The sequence below is a fragment of the Podarcis vaucheri genome (genome assembly GCF_965113315.1).
Source record: "Podarcis vaucheri genome assembly, chromosome: 6".
NCBI classification, from domain to species: Eukaryota; Metazoa; Chordata; class Lepidosauria; order Squamata; family Lacertidae; genus Podarcis; species Podarcis vaucheri.
In genome coordinates, this window is record NC_138764.1 from 104,740,846 (window position 1) to 104,764,813 (window position 23,968).

The following is a 23,968-nucleotide window of genomic DNA, read 5'->3' on the forward strand; positions in this document are numbered from 1 at the left end:
GTTTTATGATATTGATTTATTTTGTCCTCGATTTTTATTAGTGTTTGCCATTAAAATGTTGCTTGCCACCCTGGGGCTCCAGAGTGAAGAGAGGACTACAGATTCCTTAAATAAATAAGTTGTATTTGGCTGTTTGAATAACTCATGCAGCTTTGCAGGTCCCTGCTGCTTTTGCTTTTGACTGACTTGGCAAGGCCTGGCTGCTTCTCCACATCAAATCTTGTGTTTAGTCTCTGCTCTGGGACTTCACTGTTTGCTTCTGGAATGCTTTCAGGCTTTTACCCCACAGCATCAGGAGTGCAAACTGAAATGAGGATGATTCCTAGCATTTTTAGGTAGGTCGGTCGGTAGCAATTTTATGTATTTATTGCTGGAAGTCTCTTTTGATAAAACTGAAAGGAAGTACCTTTGAGTGTGCAGAGACTTTGCACTCCTTCTCCCGTTGCAATCTTTACAACAATCCCGTGTGGCTGGTCAATATTGTTATCACCATGTTGCTGTTGGCATGCACCCAAGGAAACGGGGGCAATTGGCAGGCCCCCAGCTGGCTCCAGCCCACCGGCCGGTGTGCCACACAAACTCCGGTCCTTGGTGCAGCATACCGTATTTTTCGCTCTATAACACGCACCCGACCATAACACGCACGTAGTTTTTAGAGGAGGAAAACAAGAAAAAAAATATTCTAAATGAAACAATGGATGTATGATTTTTGTGGTTCATGCTGTGGCCACAGACATGTGATCTGACAGTGAGTTTGGAGTAGCCCAATGCAAAAATCCTGAGGATCCATGTGGATCCATGCTTTGTAACCACATTTTTGCACCACTGCGACCCTAGGCAACAGTGGGTGCGTGATTTTTTTGGTGCAGGCTGTAGCCATGGACATGCTATGTTATCTAATGGTGAATTTGGGGTGACCCAGTGCAAAGATCCTGTGGATCCATGTTTTGTAACCACGTTTTTGCACCACTGCGACCCTAGGCAACAGTGGGTGCGTGATTTTTTTGGTGCAGGCTGTAGCCATGGACATGCTATGTTATCTAATGGTGAATTTGGGGTGACCCAGTGCAAAGATCCTGTGGATCCATGCTTTGTAACCACGTTTTTGCACCATTGCAGCCCCAGGCAACAGTGGGTGCGTGATTTTTTTGGCACAGACTGTAGCCATGGACATGTAATGTGATCTGATGGTGAATTTGGGGTGACCCAATGCAAAAATCCTGAGGATCCATGTGGATCCGTGCTTTGTCACCACGTTTTAAATGGGGAGGGAAGGAAAGCAAAAGTCCCCCCCCTCCAAGCCAGACAGGATATACGAAGTATGATTTCTTTTTTATTTACGGTTGGTTTTTTTTGGCCACCTCTGTCACTGCAACCTTTGCTCTGTGCTTGCACACTTTTGGGCAATAGGGCATGTAACACACTTTTTTTCATCTGCCAAGATAGTTGATATACAGCATATAAATCCAGAGATTTTCATGTCTCACTCTGCAATCTAGCCTGCTGTTACTTACGAGCAGGGAAGCAGGGTTTCTCTTCCAAACAAGCATACTGTCTCCCTCCAGCAGTACATTGCTTGGAGAAGCTGTAATTTGGAGGGGGCCTGGGGGCAGGGCTCTCTGCTTTTGGAAAAGAAATGAGAAACCTACCATTGTAAAGCAAAAGTCGTTCCCCCCACCACCACCCAAGCCAGCCCTCTCTCTCTCTCTCTCTCTCTCCCACCTGCATGCTTTTCGGCTGCCTGCGAGGCCCTAGAGCAGAGAGGAGGAAGTGGTGGGCTGGAGCCTGCACGCAGTGTGACTAGGGAAGATTAGAAGGAAGGACGCGATCATTTCCTTAACCCTCTGCTTGCCAGGAGGACAAGGGATTCCCTGCTCTTTGTTGAGTTTGAGCAAACGCAGCAACAGAAGCGGGCGGGCAGTAAGACCCTGAGGCAGAATGCAGGAAAGCTTCTGCCTTCCCTCTTCCCTCCGCCCGCCCGATCTTATTTTTGCCTATTTTGCCCCTGCACTCCGTGAGTCAGCTCCAGGGACCACACATTCGCTCAATAACACGCACAGACATTTCACCTTACTTTTTAGGACAAAAAATCTGCGTGTTATAGAGCGAAATTTACGGTAAATCTGCAACCCAGGCTTTAGAAGACGGAGCATGCTACTCAGCAGAAAAACGCTGCACAAACAGAAGTGGCAGGAGAGGCTGTGTGAGCATATTTACAAGCAGGCTTATTCAGCGTAGGTCAGGACAAAAGGAAACATGTCTGATCTCCTTCATGTCCAAAGCAAAACAGAAAGCTGTACACAAACGGAAGTTCCCAGCATGCAATGCTGGTGTGTGTTACAGACATGGGACACGCAACAGTCCCATGTCTGTTCCTTAAGATGGAATGGAACGTCCCAACAGTTGCAGGTGCTGAAGCAGTGTGTGTTGAGGGGACTAATCTATGGCAGATCTGGAATTTGAATTGGGGCTTTGTGAGTCGTAGCTTGATCTGTGGATCACCGGCTCTCGCAGGGGCTCTCAGGCTGCTGCCTTCTGCGCCTGGTGCTGTGAAGTGGCGTAGAAACTGCATTAGGTTCCTTGGATGAGCCTTGCCGACACTGTCTGCCACTGTCATCATTCAGTCCTGCTTGTTTTGCTCCTTGCAGACAGCCACCCTGTACCCAGGAGTTGTCTTTGGGATATGCTTCATCCTGAACTGTTTCATCTGGGGCAAACACTCGTCGGGAGCGGTATGTATCTTCCCACCTCTCTTTGCTCTCGCTGGAAACACTTGGCTCGGTCTACTCTTTTCTAACTCTTATATTCATAATTTGTATGTGTTTATATGTTCTGAGACATAAGAAATGTTGGTTAGCTCCTTTTAAGCTCCTCATATACTTTGCCTTCCCTAATATACACATAGGGTCGCGGGTGGTGCTGTGGGTTAAACCACAGAGCCTAGGGCTTGCCGATCAGAAGGTCGGCGGTTCGAATCACCGCGACAAGGTGAGCTTCCATTGCTTGGTCCCTGCTCCTGCCAACCTAGCAGTTCGAAAGGACGTCAAAGTGCAAGTAGATAAATAGGCAGGAAGGTAAAGGGTGTTTCTGTGCGCTGCTCTGGTTCGCCAGAAGTGGCTTAGTCCTGCTGGCCACATGACCCAGAAGCTGTACGCCGGCTCCCTCGGCCAGTAAAGCGAGATGAGCGCAGCAAACCCAGAGTCTGCCACGACTGGACCTAATGGTCAGGGGTCCCTTTACCTTTACCAACATACACATACTACTACTACTACTACTACTACTAATAATAATAATAATAATAATAATAATAATAATAATAATAATTTGTTTCTTGTACCCCCACCCATCTGACTGGGTTGCCCCAGCCATTCTGGGCAGCTTCCGAGAGAATATAAAAGAACATAACAAAACACGAGATCTTAAAAGCTTCCTGATACATTCTGTGAAATTATCTCCCTCCCCTCAGGCCCCACCCCCAAGAGGATGCTGCCATTTCTGTAGCTATTAAAAAAGACATTTAAGAACAATTTTCTAAATCTTGATTTTTCCAAAATATTCTGTGAAATACCCAAGCAGGACACATTTTGAACATTAGGAATTAGGAAACCGCGTTAGCTGCCTGGTGTTGCATTCATTCCCCCCCCCCCCCTGCAGGCAGGTTCTCTTAGACTCACCTTCACCAATCTGGTGTCTTCCAGATCAGGGAGCCCTTTCTGGCTGGTGGACCAGATCCTTATCTCCTGGGCCAAATCTGGCAGATGTGCAGAGCCCGGGATCCAGTTGTGCCGGCCGCACCAGTCTTTTCAAGTGCTTTTGCCCAGCAGGGAGTGTGTCTTTGAGCTGTGACAACGCCTCTTGCCTGCCAGGTTGGGGAGAGGGGTGTGTGGCTGTAACCGTGCATGGAAACCTCTGGCTTTTATGTGGGCAACTGCTCCAAAAAAATAAAATAATCTCACCTGTTTCTCTAACTTCACTGCCATTATTATGTGGTCCCCCAAAGGCTTCCCAGCACGGAATGAGGTGCTTGGACTGCAAAAGTTTCCCCACTCCTTCTCTAAGGAAATGCTAGGCCATAGTATCACCTTGCGAACCTTCCGTCTTGATGCTCTGGGGCAAAGGGGGGGTTCAGGGTACAGTGGTGCCTCGCAAGACGAAAAGAATCCGTTCTGTGATTCTCTTCGTCTAGCGGTTTTTTCATCTTGCGAAGCAAGCCCATTGACGGATTAGCAGATTAGCACTATTAGTGTCTTATCTGCTGATCGGACCAGCTGATAAGCGGCTTAGCGGCTTAGAAAAAGGGGGGAAGGAAAAAAAACCAGCAGGAACTCGCAAGACATTGTCGTCTTGCGAAGCAAGCCCATAGGAGATTCGTTTTGCGAAGCACCTCCAAAACGGAAAACTCTTTCGTCTAGCGAGTTTTCCGTCTTGCGAGGCATTCGTCTTGCGGGGCACCACTGTACATCTTGCCTTGCCAGGTCCTGTTCAGCTATTGCCATACCTTCTGCCAGCCACCCGTTCTAAGCGTTGGGTTGCCGTTCGCAGGTCCCTTTCCCCACCATGGTGGCTCTCCTTTGCATGTGGTTCGGCATCTCCTTGCCCCTAGTCTACCTGGGATACTACTTTGGATTTCGCAAGCAGCCTTACGACAATCCTGTGCGGACCAATCAGATTCCAAGGCAGATTCCAGAGCAGAGGTGGTACATGAATCGATTCGTCGGGTGAGTGACCCAGAAAACCCTTTCCTGCGCAGCTGGGCCAAATGACAGTTGGTTAGCTCTTTTCTTCTTTTTGGAGACCAGTGAGCAAATTGCTGCAGAAAAGTTTGGAAAGATCCTTAGGCCCTTCCACTGCCAGCTCAGGCAGTAAAGCAGGAGACTCTCAGGGTCATGGGTTAAAATTCCACAGGGCAGAGAGATTCCTGCACTGCAGGTGGATCAGCCAGATGACCCTTGGGGTCCCTTCCAACTCTACAATTCTAGGATTTGATGATTCTAAATAGGAGCTGGAGCACTGCTGCTGCTGGTGGGTTTGGGATGACGTTCAGTTGAGCTACTCAGAATTTGATGGCTCCGTCTAAGGGCTTATTTCTAAAAGGATGTGTTGTTCCGTTGCTGGAAGGGAAGGCTTTCTAGTGATGGCAAGCAGTTCTGCCTCTCGGACGGCTTGTCATGTATAATCATAGTTTAGAGCAGTGTTTTTCAACCACTGTTCCGCGGCACACTAGTGTGCCGCAAGATGTTGCCTGGTGTGCCGTGGGAAAAATTGAAAAATTTGAAAGATTTTTTTTAAAAAAAAAAAAGTCAAATTTTCGCCCACTAAGCGGGCACTGGACTGTGTCCACCCTATTTTCCATCCGTCCTGGGTGGGGATCAGATCGGATGGGATCGGATGAGAGCCGACAGGCGGTCCGCTCTCATCCGATTCTCCATAGAGAGCAGCGGGGCTCTGACATCTCCCTCTCCGCACACAGTGGTGGTGTGCCTCGTGATTTTTTTCATGAAACAAGTGTGCCTTTGCCCAAAAAAGGTTGAAAAACACTGGTTTAGAGGTCCCGGGCCCTAAGGAAGTTAGACTATCCTTCACCAGGGCCAGGGCCTTCTCAGTCATGGCTCCGACCTGGTGGAATGCTCTGTCCCATGAGACTGGGGCCCTGCAGGATTTAACTTCCTTCCGCAGGGACTGTAAGACAGAGCTATTTCGCCTGGCTTTCAATTTGAACTTAGCCTGATCTTTTATTCCCCTTCCTTCCCTCCCCCTCCCCTTTTTATGAAGATTACCTGCTCTGGGATCACACAGCTAATTCTCCCCTGGCCTCCTCACTGGCCCAAATAGGACTAACTTAGCCAGCTAGCCCTGGTGATCATCTAATGTTTATTGGATGGATTTCCCCCCTAAATTGACTTTTGAATTCTGAATTTATTATTCACGTTTTATACTGTATTTTTTGTTGCATCAATTAGGTGTTTTAAATTTGTTGTTAGCCGCCCTGAGCCCGGTTTTCTGAACCGGAAAGGGCGGGGTATAAATAAAAAATTATTATTATATTGCTGCCACCACCAGCACCCCAGTCATCTGGATCATCTGCAGCCAACCAGGTGGGGCTCAGGCACTTTGAGTGGCAGAAAATGAAAAGATGGAAACTGTTGCTCAGTGCCAGATCATATGTTTTGGAGCCAGGTGATGCCAGGTTCAGTCCGGGTCATGTCCTGTCAAAAGGGTCTTGGATTGCAGAGTTCAGAAAGCTGCTGTCTGTCAGTTTTGTCACCAACTCTGTGATGGATGGCTCAAAATGCTGATGGTACGAGGGAAGCTTCCTAACTTTCTTACAGCCCCAGAGCTGGAATAGATGGGAACATAGACTTACGGATGGCCACTCCCCATAGTAACCGAATGAAATACTAGTTTCTGGGGGAGGAAAGGCAGGCTAGAGCTGTTGCCTTCAGCCGCTGCTTGTGGGCTTCCTGGAAGCGGCTGGCTGGCTGTTGTCAGAAACTGCGCTTGACTAGATGGCCTTGGATATTATCCAGCTGGCCTGCTCTTAGGTTTGCAATGTGTGCAGCCCTAACTAGCATTACTGGATCTACAGCTGCTCCTACAGTAACCAAATTCTGTCTCTCATCTTTAGGATCCTTATGGCTGGAATTCTGCCTTTCGGAGCCATGTTCATTGAACTTTTCTTCATCTTCAGCGTAAGCGCCATTGCTGCTCTCTTCTTTTCTAACATGGGCTTCCCAGAGAGATGCACCATATGCCTTTTAAAGAGTGGTGTTGGGATGGGGTCTGTCAGAACAAACAGGACTTTTATTCAGCTCAGATCTGGCACCTCTCAAGTGGTTGCCATTGCTATTCTAAGAGAACCAGGGAGAAGTTAATGGTGAGCTCCAGCCCCTCTTTTTCTAGAAAAATAGCACTGAGAACAAGAGTGTTTTGGGGTGGGTGTGCACAGGATGAAGAATGCTTGCTGTTCCTTGTCAAGTCTTCTGGGCTTTGCACTCTAGGTTGAGATGTGGCCCTGCAGAGCCTTCCAGTATCAGTCGTGGCAGCCCAGATATTGAGCTGCAACATTTTGCTTCTTTAACTGTCTCCAATTGGGGAATGCCTTGCAAGAAGGGATGGGTGCAAGACAGAGATGCATTTCATGAGCGTAGAACGGATCCAGGATCCCTTACAATTCTCCTGAGGAAATGGTCCAGCAGAACAGAAAATGCAACTTAGTTCTGGGAGACCTGTCTAGAGCCAACTCGGTTACACAAGCAATTGAAGAATCCCCCAATTCTTTGAGGAAAAGCCATGGTTAAAGTGGAGAGAATTGGCTAGAGGTTTGTGATGTAGGTTTGCTTCGCTGCCTTTTTCTGCGAAACGATAAGCTTCTTGTGTATCAAGAGCTGTTCCACCATACTCATGTCTCCTCCTTTGTACACATCTTCTTCTCTCGCATCCAGGCAATTTGGGAGAACCAGTTCTACTACCTCTTTGGCTTCCTCTTCTTGGTGTTCATCATCCTCGTGGTCTCTTGCTCCCAGATCAGCATCGTCATGGTGTACTTCCAGCTCTGTGCAGAGGTAATAGAACAGATTAATCCTGGGGTTGTCGTTGGGGGGTTGCAGGGAATGGAACCCAGTTCTGCAAGGTACTTCAAAAGGAAACATGGATCAGATTTAGGCAGAGAGACAGAGCTCCTGTCCTCAAGTATACATGCCAGTTAATATATTCATCTGAATTGATCAGTAATGCTTTTCCAGAACTGCACAAGAAAGCCAGCGTATCCTGGAGGAAAGTCGGCTTTTCCCTGGCATGCTAATTTACTGTGTGCAAGGAGGGTTTTTGGCTTGTGTTTCTGCGAGAAAGAATTTACACTTTCACGTGTCTGGAGAGTCTGGCTTCAGCTTGCAGTCTTGCCTAGTTTGAAGAGAACCGCAAAACAGTGGATGCCCAAACACAACTGGGCACCTGCAAGGGTTGTTGAGAGTGCTGGCAGAATGATGCTGTATGTCTTTCCTTCGTTTGGCAGGATTACCGATGGTGGTGGAGGACTTTCCTAGTGTCCGGCGGTTCTGCCTTCTATGTGTTGATTTACGCAGTCTTCTACTTTGTGAATAAGGTACTGCTGCTATTTTCACCAGATCTGAATCCTACACTCAGTAACTATTAGGCTGCGATATTTGGTCAGGGAGGCTGTCGAGTGGCAAAACTTGCTGCTCTTGAGCACTTCGGGTGGGAGATAAATAAATAATTTTAAAAAAAATTATACCCCGCCATTCCCGGTTCAAAAACTGGGCTCAGGGTGGCTAACAACAAATTTAAAACACTTAATTATAAAGACAGCATAAAATACAGTATAAAAACATGAATGGCAATAAAATTCAAAAATCAATTAGATAATCCCCAGGGCTAGCTGGCTGAATTGATCCTACTTGGGCCAGCGAGGAGGCCAGGGGAGAATTGGCTGTGGGGTCTCAGAGCGGGTGATCTTCATACAAGGGGAGGGGGAGGGAAGAGAAGGGAAGGGAAGGGAAATAAAAGATCAGGCTGAATTCGAATTAAAGGCCAGGTGGAATAGCTCTGTCTTACAGGCCCGACAGAAGGAGATTAAATCCTATAGGGCCCTAGTCTCATGGGACAGAGCATTCCACCAGGTCGGAGCCATCACTGAGAAGGCCCTGGCCCTGGTGGATGTTCCATGATACACAACATGGTTGAGGTGGGAAGCCAAGCGAGGTTCCCACCCTGCTTTTCCTTGGGTTAGGGGGGCTACTGCAGAGGCTTTGGCGCACACTTCCTCTGCCCTGACCTCCTTCTGGTTCTCTCTTGCAGCTGGACATTGTCGAGTTCATTCCTTCCTTGCTGTACTTCGGCTACACAGCTCTCATGGTGCTGTCCTTCTGGCTCTTGACGGGGACCATTGGCTTCTATGCAGCCTACATGTTTGTCCGCAAGATTTACGCTGCTGTGAAAATAGACTGAAGATGCTCTGGCGCCACGTGGCACAAAGCAGCTGGTCCCCTCTGTTTCCTCCTAGGAAGGAAGTGGGGAACTCTCTCTCTCTCCCCCTCTCTCCTGTTTCTCCCAAGGAAACAAAACCCGGCTGGAGTGGGGGACACAAGGAATAAAAATAGTTCAATTTTTTGGAATGTAACCTTTGGCACAGCGTCCGTGGAATCGGGTTTCTTGGTGGGGAGGGTGTGTAGATACTTTGCATTTTAACTTTTATCCTATTCTGGTTATAAGGGATTTATTTTCTCTCTTCTTTTTTAGCCGAGACACATTCCCCTCAATGAGTAATCTTTCTCCCTCCTCCCTTTTCGTCTAATTCATTTTCTGTAATGACAATAATAGGAGATTGCAATGGTTACAAATTCACGAATGAGTTTGGGGAAGATTCATCCTTTGGTGATCGCACAGCGTAGCCTTTTGCTGTGCCTTTGCTTGGAGCAAGACGGTGGAAAGAAGGTCTGCTGCCGCCTCATCATGCTCCAGTTCCGGCAAGTGCAGTTTTCTCACGGAGGGCTCTCAGACTGCCTGCCCTGGGCTGCTTGATGCTGGGAGTGTCACAGTGCAGACGGTGGCAGACACCTATTGTCTTAGGACACTCACTTGCTTTGAACCACGATAAACTGATGATGTGGAACCACTGCCTGCTGAAAAATGGAACGGGCCTGCAAACTGGAGGAAGGCTACTTGGAAGTCCTGGGGGAACCCCAGGGGATTTCTCAACACTGGGATTTGGGTGAGGTTTAGAGACTGGAAAACGTGCTCTGTTGTTCATGTGCCAAGGAATCCATGGCTCAGATGTTGGGAACTGCTGCTGTAATGTGCAAGAGAGGGGAGGGAACTGGGAGAGTTCTGTTCCCCTGACCCCAATGTCAAAAGAAAGGAATTGTTCTCCCTTCCTACCCCATTTCCCTGCACATTTGGCCGACCCGCTTTTCTCACTTGTTCAGTTCTGTCTCTCCCTCCAGAAATTGAAGTGCATTGGCAGCTTTACTCTCATCTTCTATGTGAACTATGTTACATAGTCACAAGACCAAGGTTATACTATCAAATTATATTTTAGCCATGCACAATGGATCTCGGTCTCCCTTCTCAGAGACAGGAGCACTCTGCTCTCCCGCTCATAGTGCACTGTGCATTGCAAACGAGCCTGAATCAATTTACTGGGAGATGGTTGTAAACACATCCTTTGATAAACAGAAACTTGCTTATTTGTAATCAGAATTACAATTACAATTTTCAATTGCTGAAAATTAGGTCTAATTGTGGAATGGTCTAGTTGCAGTTTTCTGCTTCATGAACGAGCTGTTCCGGCAAAAGTGGGTATGCCATGGGTGGGGTGGGGGAAGGGAGGCATGCACAGGGGGGGGGCATTTTTTCCATGGAAAATTAATCTCTTTGGGAACACATATTTAAGATCGTTAAACATGTATTTGTCATCAGTGATGATGCCTCTTATGTGTGTCTTAATTTACCTGCCCTGTGGTAACTGCAGGAAACTACTGGGGTGAGCCTGCAGACTAGCCTGCAGGCTCACAGGGAATGAGGGGCTTGCTTGTGCATTGCTCCTCTGCCCACCCATTGCTTCCTTGCCCCCCATGCCAAAGCCACGCCAGCCATGAATCAAGGTCTGACAAAGGGGGAGCCGTGGCACTTACTACTTTTGCTATGGATCCCTTGGTGAACTCTGATCTGAGCTACCATTAGGGTACTTGACTAAGGACTGGAGTCTACTAATTCTGCGCACCAGCAGAAGCCGAGGTATGGAAGAGTTCCAGCTACTGCAACAGGCTCCACCACCCAATGCGCCCTTGCAATTCATTCCGATGATTTGGGAGAAACCCCAGAACAGCAGGGCAGGGAGGAGGGTGGATTGTTCCATGTGGAAAGTAGGAAGTCTTGCGCTGACATAATGATCAGAAGAGTGCAATGTTGATTTATTCCCAAGGTCCTTTCTCCCCCTCCATGATTTTCTTTTTCCAACCTAAACTGCTCTATCCCTGGCCTTCCACTATGTTTCTTGTATTTTTTAATGTATTGTTTGAGCCCAACTGTAAATAAATATGCTGTTGTTGTCATTGTGTCTTTGATTGTGCAACTTTAGCCATGGGTGAGCTGTCTTAGGTTTCCAAGTTGCAGGTGACATAACTTGTATTAGCTCTGCTGTTAATCATTCTGATCACATCATTTGCCAAAAACTATGTTCTGTGCGAAGGGAAACTTTGCCATGGACATCTGAGCTGGCAAGAGGAAGAATGCCCATCTTCTCCCTGCAGGACAGCCATTCTAGAAGCTACCCGATGGCTTCATTCCATTTCCAGGTTGGGTGGGTCTTCTTCCCACCGGAGTCCCTACTGCTTCTATCCTTGAAGGGGTGAGGTTCTGAGTAGTCCCTGACACACTGAAACCATATATGGAGTGTTGGGTTTACCATTTAGTTTCTTAAATATTGCCTTTAAATGTATGGAATAAGTTTGACCCTGCCACAGCCGCCAGCACAAACTTGAAAAGGTCTTATGTCATTTAAGGTGGTATTTCAAAGCCCAAAAAGAGATCAAGACTTGGGGAAGATCTCTTATTTTTTGCAAGGGAGATAAGTCTTATCAACAGTAATTTTATTAGTCTGTTATATTCCATGTCACTGGCATTTAAATATAAACAAGTAGGACCAAAAACAAAATGTTGCTGTATGTCCCAACCCCTCTAAGCACTCGTTTGATCAGGGTTGAAGCAGCAAGTTACTTCCTCCACTCTTGTTCAATCAATCCCCCCCCCCCAGTCTTATACTTTTCCAGCTAACAATTCACAAAGGCTTCTTAAGCCCACTAAATATGTTCACTCTACATAGAGGTCTATCTAGGAACCACTATTCCATTTGCAGGTGCTTGTTTCATAGTAGAAGCATAGAGTTGGAAGAGACCACAAGGGCCATCGAGTCCAACCCCCTGCCAAGCAGGAAACACCATCAGAGCACTCCTGACATATGGTTGTCAAGCCTCTGCTTAAAGACCTCTAAAGAAGGAGACTCCACCACACTCCTTGGCAGCAAATTCCACTGTCGAACACACTGTAGCACACACTCAGCTTGCTGTGGCTGGCATCCATCTCTTTCAAGAGAAATAAGAGTACACCTGGGGGGGGGGGAGTCAAACCGCTGGAGAATCACAGCACCTGCTGTGGCAGCCGAAAATGGTAACTCGGACCTGCTACCTCCCACATTATTTTTGTTGTGTTGGCAGCACTGAAGTGACGTCCCCAGGGTGCGAGCCTGGACAGTGTATGGGGGTCCTGGGCTGGCCGGACAACAGGACGCCCCCCCCCCATGGATGCTGGCTAGTGAAGGGACTAACGTGCAACAGTTGCCTCACTCCGGGCAGCGGCAACCCATGCTACACCCCTGGGATAGGTTTCTAGGGAAGAGCCAGAGGCTCCAGCAGGATGATAGAGAATATGGATCCTGAGTATATACAACCTGTGTTGTTCATAGGTGTTCCCACTCCCACAAACAAACAGCATAGCTTATACTTCAAACATTTTTAATAAGCATTTTCATTTTTAAAAAAACAAAACACACCCTCTTTCATTTTGGACTTAATTCTGTAAGACAAAAGAAAAGCTAACTGAACAATGGTGAACTGTACACTTCCTAATGGCACTTCAATCTTTAGTTTTAAAAACCTGGACTTGTAAGAAGTCCTACAATACTTTTCATCAGAGGAGGTTATTTGCTGTATTTAGAAAAAGTGCTAGATTTGTTTGAGAAGTCCCAGCTTCAGGCCTAGAGGGCCTTGGTGGCTCTTGCGGAGGGCAGGCAGGCGGGCAGGCTTGGGAGACGAGGCAGGTACGGCTCAGGTGAGCCAAAGAGGTCAGCTCCCTCTTGCAAGGTGCAAGGTCGGAGAAATTCCAAATGAGCCCTTGAAAGTTCAGCTGTTAAGACCACAGCCCTGAGCAGGAGAGCAAAAACAGTCACGGGACAGACACACTCAGGCAGAGGGGCCACCTGTGAGTTCAAGCCATCAGTTCTTGTGCTGTTCAGAGGAACAGGAAACTTTCCCGTGAAAAATGACTAGGAATACAGCATTCCTAGATGCTGTCCCAAATCTCAAATTCCAAAGCAAGAATCGTGCCCCACTGCAGGCAGGTTATGTTGTCCTCTGCCCATGTTCCCTGCCCCCCACCCTGCCCAGTACAAAGCACACCAGAGTCACAGTGTATGCTATTAAGGCTTTTGCAGGAGCAACCAGAGCTCAGCTGTCTGACCCGGGGCACGTGCCATGCCAAGCGCAGGCACCCACAGGCTTCAGTTCCTCTCTGGGGAGGTGCAGGCCACCAAGTCTTGTTTCCTTCCTGCAATGCCTCCATCACCCCCTTTTTCTCATGGGTGACAGCAGTTGCCCTGTTCCCTTACCATCCTTTAGATGCACACAGAAGCACAATGAAATTATGAGAACATGGCCACCATCGCAAGCAGCAGCAGGTACATGGGAGTGATGGCCGGCGCCTTGAGGTGGCAGATCACAAAGTGTGTGTGTGTGTGTGTGGCGGGGGGTATAGCCCCACAGCCTGCTCTAAGGCAAAAGCATCCTGTTTAGCAGGTAGGGTAAAACCTTGGTTAAAACACATTACAAAGCATTCAATTTTAAAAACAAACAAAACAAACCACAGCTCTTAGTTATTAAGACTAAGCAAAAACCCAGAGTTTTAACGAGATGCTCGCTAGAGGTTGAGAACACACTAAAACTGGAAAGGCGAAGGCAGCCATTCCAGACTACCTAGATTTTTTTTGGAGGGGGGGTCAGTTTAAACAGCCATGGATAACAGCAGAGAGATACTTAGTTCATTGACACAACACATAACATTTCTTTCTTTGGGTGGATGGTGAGAGGAAGCACTGAGATGTCCCAAGGAAACAGCTGTTGCAAAAAATGCAGAAAGACACAAACCAAGCCAGAATCACAGAGGGTTCAACAACGTATGTGCTCACTCTCTCGGCCACAAAACTCCCACTTTGTGATCACATACCATTTTCACCATTTTTGTTAAGATCTGGCAGTCAAGGGGACCTTTCTGCTAGGACCACCAAAGCAGAGGGGAGGGGAGCATGCAGTGCACATGTAGACAACACACTGTAGGTCTAACTCTTTGCACAGAGCTTGCACTTGCAGTCATTCATTTTATCTGGCATAACTATTTAAGCAAAGATTCCTATGTAACACTAATCCAAAAGATGTTAACTTTCCCTCTTCCTTTTAATCCCAGGAGGCTGCACAACTTTTCGCTTTCGCCCTTTCTAATGGGCAAGTCTAGAAATAGTGGTATTCTAAAATTTAATTCCACTGCTGTGAAGGACACATTCTTCTTGGGGACAGTCAATCCCACAAAACAAGGCAAGAAACAAAAGAACTTGCAAAGGCATCATCTGAACACAAAAGGACGGGAGAGCAAAGCGTTCTGGGACAGAAGAGCGCGTTAGAAAATAAAATGTCAGTCAGAAAATAAAATGGGTTATGAGTTTTAAGATGTGCCAGTGAAAGGAAGGGACGGTACAACCCTCCCTGCCCCTTGATGAGTTTACTATTTACAGAGAAGAGGTCAGTGCTGGTAAAATAAAGCCATTGGGCTTATTGCTAACTAAAAGGGAAATAAACAGCTTGGTCAATAGGAAAGAGTCCAACACAGAGAGCTGCGATGTTGTAGCATTCGGCATAAGACAGGTGGCTAACTGGTACAGGAAGAAACCACAAAGCTAAATGTTTGGGGTGCTGTAACACTGGCATCACTAAAGCTAGGAAGGGTCTAAGTACCAGCTTCTTCAAGAGGGAGGCTTAAAAGGTACACCAAGGCTGATCAAATGGCCAAGAGGATCCAACAAACTTCAGCCATTTTAGCCAATCCCCCCTTTGACATGGTAGAAATCTTCAACAGGTGATCCTACCAGTCTTTGTGCCGCATGAACTGGCATCTGCCACACCATAAAGGAAGAAAAACCTTTTGCCTTCAATGGTTCATGAAAGGGTGGTAAATATCAGATTGGACTACACAAGAATACAAGCGGCATTTAACAGAGCATGGCTGTGGCAAGATCACCTCATCATGACCTGAACCATTTGTAAGCTCTAGGAAAATAGGGGAGGGGGGAGATGAAGGAATGGTCTTGGTTAAAGCTGAATTCTCTCTGCGAGGAGGAATGAAACCTCTTTAACTCCAAGACCCAATTCTACTTCACAACGGGCATCACACTATGAAACAAGTCGTGTGAAATTAAGTCCCCTATAAATATGCCACATTTAGGATCAAAAGGAAGGAAACAACTGAAGTATTTTTTTTTAAAAAAACCACATGCCAGTTGGAAAGGGTGAATACAGACCAGTTGTTTAGCTTTCCAAATAATATGAGCCTCAATGAAATTCACTTAACACAAAGAAAATATCCTTATTTCCACCGGCTACAAGTTTGTAGAACTAGTTGTCATTAAGTGTAATAATGGGATAAGGATAAACAACTACTAGGTAAGATAATCAGCTCATCTAACTTTTCCAGGTAACCTGAAAGTTGTCCTGACGAGCAGTGAGAATGATGGACCCTTTCCTTTTACTGTAGCACTATCTCTGGGCTAGGCACCAAGGGGAGGAACCTGCTAATTCCTATCTTAAGTGTTGCCTCCTTCCCACTGCCTAGTTGTGACAACGACCAGGCTACCTGCCAAGCAGATTCGGATTCAGACAATTTCACTCCTGAGTAAAGCTAAAAGGGGTGGAGGAAGTACCCCCCCAAAAAAAAAAACTTCAGAGAAAACTTAGTTCTGCACAGAGAGAATGCCCTGGTAGTGGGACAGAAGATTCTGCAACATTTCTCCTCCTCAGCCCAGTTTGAGCTGCTCTGTGCTTTTTCCTCTTGCAAAATGCATCCTGGCTGAAGAACACAGGGACATGATGGCAAATCTTACATATGTAACATGTGAACATGGCTTCAGTGGATGGTTCTCACTCAAGTTCTTACCCCACCCCAAATTATTAGCAGAGAAATATTTTGGTATAAACGTGAATACTAAGCTTGGGGTCCAAGATGGCTCTGAATTACTGGGCGGGGTTGGAGGGCACAGAGATCTTACCTATATCTTCGGTTAGGTAATAAGAGCAAAGAAACACAAGTCATGGAGACATATTCAAAAGAACAAGGGCTATAGCCTGAAATATTCTCCTGAGTCAGACTTTTGTCAAAACTCAAGGCTGGAAGCAGTAAAGCAGGCAACAGACAAGGCAGGAATTGCCAAAAACTGGAAGAGTCACACAACAAAAAGGCAACTCAAACTGAGAAAATCGTGGATCAGTTACGTTCAAAAGTCTGAAGAAGGCAGAAGTGTGGAGATTTATCACAAGTGTCGAGGTAGGGATGTGGTGAGGATTGCATAAGAGACTGTGCAGCAATTTCTGGAAAAAGAGAGGAACAGGAAACACAACTGAGGTATTTAAAAATACTGAATGATAAGGAGAAGCCCAGACACTCTCCTATTTACCCAGCGCAAGGCACTCGCTGAAATTAGAAAGGCAACGTCTTAAAAACAGATCAAGAAGCATGGCTTGTGGAACTCACTTTCACATGCTATTGTTGAGGTAAGTATAATGCAAAATACTAAACTGATATGAAAAAATTCCAGCTAGAGAAGGGCTAGCTAAGCCTACAAAGCCTGTCCTTGCGACAGGAGGGGGAATCCTGTACTGAAAGCATCTAAACACTGGAAGGCAATGGGAGAAAAACCCAGACCTTAAAAGCAAACTGGAACTAACTGGAACTAGTAGAAAACAAACTTGCTATGTATCTGCTGAAGCAGAAGGGGCTCTAGAGCGACCACTAACTACATCTTAGGATGAAGGCAGAGGTAGGCTTATACGCAGGCAAGCAAGAGAAACAGATCCTACTGTCGTAACCCCTACTCCACCCCGTATATTTATTTATATATGTGTGTATATATCTGAGGTATGAAGAAGTGAACATCTGGGGCTCGTGAAGATACCCTGAAGTGCCACACAGGCAGACTGACCCCAAACGAGGTTACCAAGTGCGAGTTCATAAGGACAGGGAAGAAGGGAACCTACTTCATGAGGTATTTGCTGTGATAAGAGACAGAATAGTCCAGGAAAGTAGCTTGCTAAAATGGCAAGGGAAAAAGGAAGTGGAATCCAAGCAAGAGGGAGAAAGGAAGCAGCAAACCCAGCACGCAAATGCATGATGGAGAAGCAGAAACCCAGGAGCAACTGGGAAGCACCAATGGGCCCAGTTCATCAACTTGCCTTGGAAGACAAAGCACGCAAGGACCCTGAACTGTCACAGCAGAAGCAGACAGCAACCCGGACAGCCACTGCACTCTTTGCATGTCCCCACCCTTTGGTTTACTGTACGGGTGCAAGATCGCAGAAAACACTACGAAGCAGCCCTCATTTTATCTGGGTAACACATTCCTGGAACACAGGGGAAACGCTAGGAACAGGCTGTTCAATGGTGGGGGGAGACAGAAAAGCCCAGGGGGTCTTACAAAGGAATGCAAGGTCGCAAGGAGACAAAAGAGCATAGGAAGTTTTGGGAAGCAGACCCATGGCGCAGGAACAAGGGTACGAAGGCATATTGAGAACCCAACACAGCTGGGTCAAAGTTGCCACCCACAAATGCTACCAAACTTCCTTCAAGAGGCAAGTGGCACAAGTCTTGCTGAGCCACTGGGAGAGCAAGACTGTGGCCCTAGTCCTTTGGGCAAAGGAACGGCTTGGGCAAGCCCACTCCAATGCCTATGAGGCTGAAATATTGAGCTCTGTGGCTACTGCAAAGCACAGCCCAATGGCTTCCTCCAACAAGCACTGGGGTGAGGTAGAAGGAAGCTTCTTCTCAGGACTTGTTGTTGCTGGGCTGAAGCATTGGCTTCTCTCAGCAATCTCCTTTGTGCTTCAAAGCCAAGGACCAAGTGTCAATTGCAAGTCATTGTGGCAGACCTCAGTGCTGAACTTAAGTAAGCCACAGAAGTGGGGAGAAGCCCTCAAGCAACGAGCTTCCATTAACAGGTGAGGCCGTGGTCCACTCCCCTCCATCCCTGCGTATGCTTGGGAAAGAGTGCTCACAAACACAGAAAAACAAGCCGGGCTGTTTGGGCTGCAGGACCCTTCTGACCCACGCTGAGATTTAAGGGAACATGACCTACAGGGCAGTCAGCTAAATTGGCAAAAGCAATCCATAGTCAGTTTTGCTTTCCCCACAGGGGAAGAAATGGAAGTAGTGAAGTGAAATCAGGGAGACCCGATTCCATTGTGTAAACAGTGTGCGAGCTGCGCCAGAAACAAGGACGGTGTTCCTGGCGCTTCCTGATTTGCAATGGTGGGGGTGAGGGGTGGATGGGAAGACTTTTTACGGGTGCGTAAACACGATTTGGTTGGAATGAGTCTTAATGACGCGGCTCTGAAGAAAGGAAGTGTTGACTCTGCACGCACTCAGCACTGTGTGGGTGCAACCAGCAGAGGTGCTGTGGGAAGGGCAGTGGGCGACAACAGGCTCTTCCAGCCTTCCCTGTGGACTGAGGCGCTGAAATGCAGAAGAAATGTTGTGCCCTAACGTGAGGCAGACACCTGATTCAATCACCTCCTAAAGTGGAATGAGGACGGAAGCCCCAAGGAAGGTCAGTGTGATGCCTGATTTACCAAACAAACAAGGTTGGGGAAATACCTGAATTTCTATTTGCAGCAGCCTACACACTGTCTGGGACTGAGGCGCACATCAAAGCCCAGTCCACGCAGGCACTCCTCCCCTCAAGCCTTCCCAGACTACGGTAGGAAGGAAAACAAATCCGGGCACCTTTGCCGTACCCAATCCACACGCCGAAGGGAAGTCCCATTCTTTCCCCGGCTGCCTCACTGGAACGCTTGGTGAAAACGTGGCAAGGTGGTTGCACCCAAACCAGGAGAGAACATGGAGGGCAGCGAGTGAAGTGCTCCGAAGCCAAGGGAGGTCGCAGCTCCTGGCGCCTCTTGCGGTGGCAAAGTGGTGAGGAGTGACTGGGTCTCTCCCTGTGAATAGCCCATGACCAGACCCGCCGAGGACACGGGAGGGTTGATTGACGGGAGGTTCAAGGGGAGGAAGCCCAGGAGATGGGAGAAGTCCATGTTAGCAGCACAGAGAGCCTCAGAAAGCAGAGCGGGGCTCTTGGAGAGCAGAGTCTCCTCCAGGGTGATAGGCTGAGGAGAGGACGAGGATGGCTCACCAGGCACCAGGGACAGGCCTCCAGGGAGCTCTGCCAAACAGCTGTCCACCTCTGTTTTGGGGAGCTTGTCAGGCAAGTATGAGGTAGATCCAAGCTGGTACTTTGGGGGAGGTTGTGGTGGGGAGGACGACTCCAGGGGGTAGCTCATTCCCATTGGCAGAGGGTTAGGGACTAAAGAATGGGGCATTCCTGAGCTGGGCATGGTGGGGACATGTGCCCCATACATGCCCATTGGCAGCATCCCAGGGAAGCTCTTACTGTTCATCACATCCCGGGATGCCATGCACAAGACAGGGCTCAGCTCCTCTTTCACTGCCACGGCTGAGCTGCAGCTGAGGAGGCCTAGCATGTCCACTGGCTCCGTCTTGATCTTCAGCAGTTCTTGGGAGTGGCTCTTCTTCATGTGTCTGGTCAGGTGGTCTTTGCGGCCAAATCGCTGGGCGCAGTACTGGCACAGGAAGTCCTTCCGGCCCGTGTGCACGACCAGGTGCCTCCTCACATCTTTGCGAGTGTAGAAGCGGCGGTCGCAGTGGTCACACGGGTGCTTCTTCTCCTTCACGCTGCCCGAGGGCCTCCGGGAGTGGGCCTTGAGGTGCTCCAGCAGGACTTGGGTGCTCTCAAACATCTGCAAGCACACTTTGCAGCTGAGATCGCCACTGGCGGCAGCATGCATGGCCAGGTGGCGCCGGTAGCCGAGCTTGGTGTTGTAGTTCTTGCCGCACTCTGGGCAGTGGAGAGCTTCTTTGTTGGGGTCATGTGTCTGCAGGTGGTTGCGAAGGTGGTCCTTGCGGTGGAACATCTTCTCACAGTACATGCATTGGTGGGGCTTCTGGGCAGAATGGGTGGCCAAGTGCCTTGCGGGGAAAAGAAGCGCAGGTTATAAGCAGCTTACTTGTGTCCCTGCCCCCGCCCCCACCACAAGCACCACAAAAGCTGGGCAGGTTAGCTTGGGCAAGGAGATTCTCCTCTTCCCAGTTTTAAGAGTTATAGGAGTGAAGGAGAGCGAAGAATTTGGCATTTGCCAAACCCATCCACACATCTTACACCATTCAGATCATAAATGGGACCTGAGGGGAGAATGCTATGGAGGCTTGTGTGGCGAGGTTTGTTGCCTTTCACCAGCAACCCCAAACTCTTCATCTATGGCTGCATAGTGTAAGTTATCCTTCCCACGCTTGGGAAACACTGCTCTAAAACAAACCTGTTCCATGGCCAAGTTTGAACCTGAGGCTGCTCCGTCCTAGCCCAACGCTCCAACCCAGGGGTGTCCAAACTTTTTTCAGAAAGGGCTAGATTTGATGAAGTGAACATGCGTGAGGGCCGACCAAAGTTTTTGACCTTTTAGGGTTGAAGTTGTTGAGCTTCTTTTTGCAGTTTGCCCAAGGTGATAAACTGCAGCAGGGGCCAGATTAAACTGACCGGCGAGCCAAATTAGGCCTCCGGGCCGGACTTTGAACATACCTGCTCCAACCCATCCCCCCTACATACCTGTAGAGCTTGTACTTGGAAGCAAAGGCCTTGCCACAGTGCACTTGAGGGCAGCCGTACGGTCTCTGCTCTGGGTTTGTTCTCAGCTTATCCACACTGGGGAAGGAGGCTCCTGACGGTTCGTGCTGGCATTTCCCTTGGCTCTCGCTTTCTCGGCCCTTGGGGCGGGGGACTAGTTTCCAGCCTGTCTCCTCCTCCTCCTGCTTTGCATCTTGAATCCAGTTGGGGACGCTGGTGAAGAATGCGGTCATGGCAGGCCTAGCAGAGGAGGGCCAAATGAAGCAGAAGTCCTGCCCATGGGCATCTCACTGGTATAGTCACACCCACTGACAATTTTCAGCAAGAAGAGGTTGCTACCTGGAATGATGAATTGAATGCTTAAGGGAAGTGAATGGGCACATGAACAGAGCAGGGGGGACAGGACTCCACATTTTAAATCTACTTTTAGGCACCAGTCCTATTCTGAGTACAGGAAAAGATTTAGATTCCTAGATGTCAACATCAACCTTTAAAGAGCACTTGTGACTTGTTTTCAGTTTCAATATTTAAAGAAGAGATTATTACCACAATATTAAATGCCAATGTTAGTGTATAATGATTGCAGCAACAGTGGAAATCTGTCTGCATTTTAAAAAAAAGGCTCAGGACACAGTCCAGCTCATCTTGAGGTTTCATTTCTGACACAGTGTGTCTTGGATTCAGTGTATGACACTCCTTTTACTTTTGCAAATGCCTGATAAAGGAGATGGCATTTACCTTACCCAACACTTACCCACTGAACTAGTACACTGCTTTAATCAGGTGAGCTGCATGATGTAAGGGCAGGGGTGGGAACCTTTTCCACTCAGGGACGCCTTGCCTTCTGGGCAACCTTCAGGAGGCAAAAGTGGAGAGAGAAACTCATGTAACTTTTACCTTTGTACAGTGGGCTAGTACATTGCCCCCCTCACACTTCTTTATATGCTCTACCCAGGCCAGCAAGAGGCAAAGCCAGGGTTCAGTTATATATTCCAGCCAGGCAAAGCAGTTGGTATGGGGGGAAAGCAGGACCAGTAAATTGCCACTCTGCTATAAGGCCTGGAATACTCCCACTTGGGCGATGGAAACTACACCGTTACAATCCAAATTCCAGAAGTGTTGGGGTGACCTTTCAAAACCTGAGAATAAAGTATTTTGCCTGCTCTACCCCATTCCTCTGTTGATCTTCTAAATACAGTTGTCACTTTTTCGATTGCTATTGGGAAAATGTATTTGGGGGTGAGACGAGTGATCTGGGAGCACCAGCCCCATAGCAATGGAAGCCAAGGAGGTGGGGGGAAAGACCTGATAACTGCTCAGCTGGTAAGACCACATGAAGGCTTTCTACAGCAGCTCTGAGATTTCTGAAGTATGTGTTTTGTTCTGAAGAACAAAAAGTCACAGCACCATAATGTCCTTATCTTGGCCTACTAGATACATAATTATTGGTTACATTTTACATCTGGGAAACTGAAGCATGCCCTTGTTTCTGTTTTGTCATTTACATTGTTAAATTTCAAATGCCTTTTGGGAAAGATTGGGCTACTGTACACTGTAAAGCACCACAACAGTGATGGTCCTATGTAAACATCACATCATTTTCAGAAGATGGTTGAGTCAGAGTTCTTCATTGTACATGCCCTGGCACCTCTCAGTTGCTTTCTCATACTAAAATTACGCCCCCCCCCAACCAGCTTCAAAAGGAGGGCCACTGAAACGAAACAGCTTAGAGGCCCCAACCTTCTGACTATAGCCTCATCCCTGCCATTTCACTTAATTCATAAAGCTTACTGTTGATCCTTGTTCAAGTGACGTTCCCTACTCGCATCACCTGCCGGAGGGATGCCAAGATTTATTTTTAATGTGATTGTTGTACTTGCACATCTGCCTGGGAATTTGGCAAGCCAACAGGGCAGGCTGCCATTCTGCTGGGGCCAAGTGTTTCCATCCAAGTAGGTCAAATCAGGACAAGGCCATGTGCCTTCTCAGGGGAGGTGGGCACAAAGCCAGAGCTCCAGCACTTTTCTTCTCTCATGCCCTTCCCTCTCCAGGCAGAAAAGAAACTGCCCATCATCACTCTGGACAGTGAGCATGCAGAACCAACGGAAAGCCTTCTGCATAGCCAAGGGCTCAAGTAAGACCTGAGCGGCTAAAATGCTGTTTGTGTGGCTGAGGTTGTGTTGCTTTTACTGCATCCAAGACTCAGGGAACCCTCTTCGAATAAACAGGTGCAGAAATTGCTTAACCTAGTTTTATGGAAGAAGTGAGGATAGAAGGGGGAGAACAGGGCAAGCAGAGTTCATAGCACTAAAATCCCATATGCTCCTCTACTACAGGAAGCTCCAAGTTTTTCACGTTTATTTTAAGGGGAGAGAAACGATGGAGTTCTCTGTGTATTTTCTCTCTTGGCAACGGAATATGGGAGTCAGCCTCATTCCAAGCCATGATTACTGTCTCAAATGGTCTGCTCTGATTGGCAGCAGCAGCTTAGGGGCAGAAAAGGTCTTTCCCAACACCTCCCACCGGATCCTTTTCACGCCAGAGGTTGATCCTGGAGCCTCCTGCATGCCAAGTATGCACCGCTGACCCTTCCCTCCAAAAGGCACAGAGGCTTGTGTCTTCCTAGCTACGACCCCCCCTCACTCTGCCCTTCTTCAGCCCCAGGGCTCCTTCCTCCAGTCCCGTCCCTGCTTCCACCTGCAACGAAGCAGAGCTGCACCTGCTCTTCCTGCCCGCCCGTTTCCCACCTTAAGTCTGGAAGCTCCTCGGGGCAGGGAACTGACCTTTGTTGTTGTTGTGGCTCTGTAAACGCGCGCACGGCGCTACTGGAATATTATGGCCTATCTGAGGGAGGGTGTCCCTAACATTGGAGGGGGGGTTCTTATGCTGGCGCCCCGAACTCCATCAACCCCCCCGCCACCCCCGCGCATGCGTACTTTCGAGAAACCGTCCCCACCCCCGCCACTAATACACAACCCCCCAAGGCCGCTCGCTCGCTCACCCCCACCCCGCGAGTCGCTCCCCTCCGCTGGCTCGTCCCGGCTGGAGGAAAAGGCGAGGAAGAAGACGACGACGAAGGCGGGCCCAGCTCTTGTTGTGATAACTGAGCGGGCGGCGGAGGCCCCATGACCGGAGGCTGCGGGGAAGAGGAACCGCTCCGTGAGGAGGAGAAGGTGGCGGCGGCGGCTGAGGGGACTGAGGCGGCGGCGGTTCGTTCGCCTTTATTTT

At 48.3% G+C, this 23,968-nt stretch overlaps 2 protein-coding genes and 1 long non-coding RNA gene across 3 annotated transcripts in view; 2 read left to right on the forward strand and 1 right to left on the reverse strand.

Annotated features, from left to right (window-relative positions):
* TM9SF4 (transmembrane 9 superfamily member 4) overlaps positions 1-11,069 on the forward strand; it is a 33,817-nt gene extending 22,748 nt beyond the window's left edge. Inside the window, exons 13-18 of the mRNA XM_082226051.1 lie at positions 2,649-2,732; positions 4,543-4,718; positions 6,626-6,689; positions 7,443-7,562; positions 8,012-8,101; positions 8,815-11,069. Of these exons, the coding sequence (XP_082082177.1) occupies positions 2,649-2,732; positions 4,543-4,718; positions 6,626-6,689; positions 7,443-7,562; positions 8,012-8,101; positions 8,815-8,964 (684 nt within the window). The 3' untranslated portion in view covers positions 8,965-11,069. The remainder of the gene's footprint in view (positions 1-2,648; positions 2,733-4,542; positions 4,719-6,625; positions 6,690-7,442; positions 7,563-8,011; positions 8,102-8,814) is intronic.
* The window catches only part of LOC309534413, a 97,075-nt gene that overhangs the window by 54,235 nt on the left and 18,872 nt on the right, over positions 1-23,968 (forward strand). The window lies entirely within an intron of this gene.
* PLAGL2 (PLAG1 like zinc finger 2) lies at positions 12,511-23,877 on the reverse strand. The gene is made up of 4 exons (XM_082226211.1): positions 23,742-23,877; positions 21,495-21,593; positions 20,723-21,079; positions 12,511-20,088 (listed from the first exon to the last, which is right to left on the reverse strand). The coding sequence occupies exons 3-4, from the start codon at positions 20,971-20,973 to the stop codon at positions 18,885-18,887; spliced, it is 1,455 nt and encodes a 484-aa protein (XP_082082337.1). The 5' UTR covers positions 20,974-21,079; positions 21,495-21,593; positions 23,742-23,877; the 3' UTR covers positions 12,511-18,884.

What these genes read in the sequence shown, in the direction of transcription:
- PLAGL2 (XM_082226211.1), bottom strand. Translation starts at nt 20,973, where the DNA reads ATGACCGCATTCTTCACCAGCGTCCCCAACTGGATTCAAGATGCAAAG. An exon ending in TCCAAGTACAAGCTCTACAG is followed by an intron (nt 20,089 to 20,722) that starts GTATGTAGGGGG and finishes TTTCCCCGCAAG; the next exon opens with GCACTTGGCCACCCATTCTG.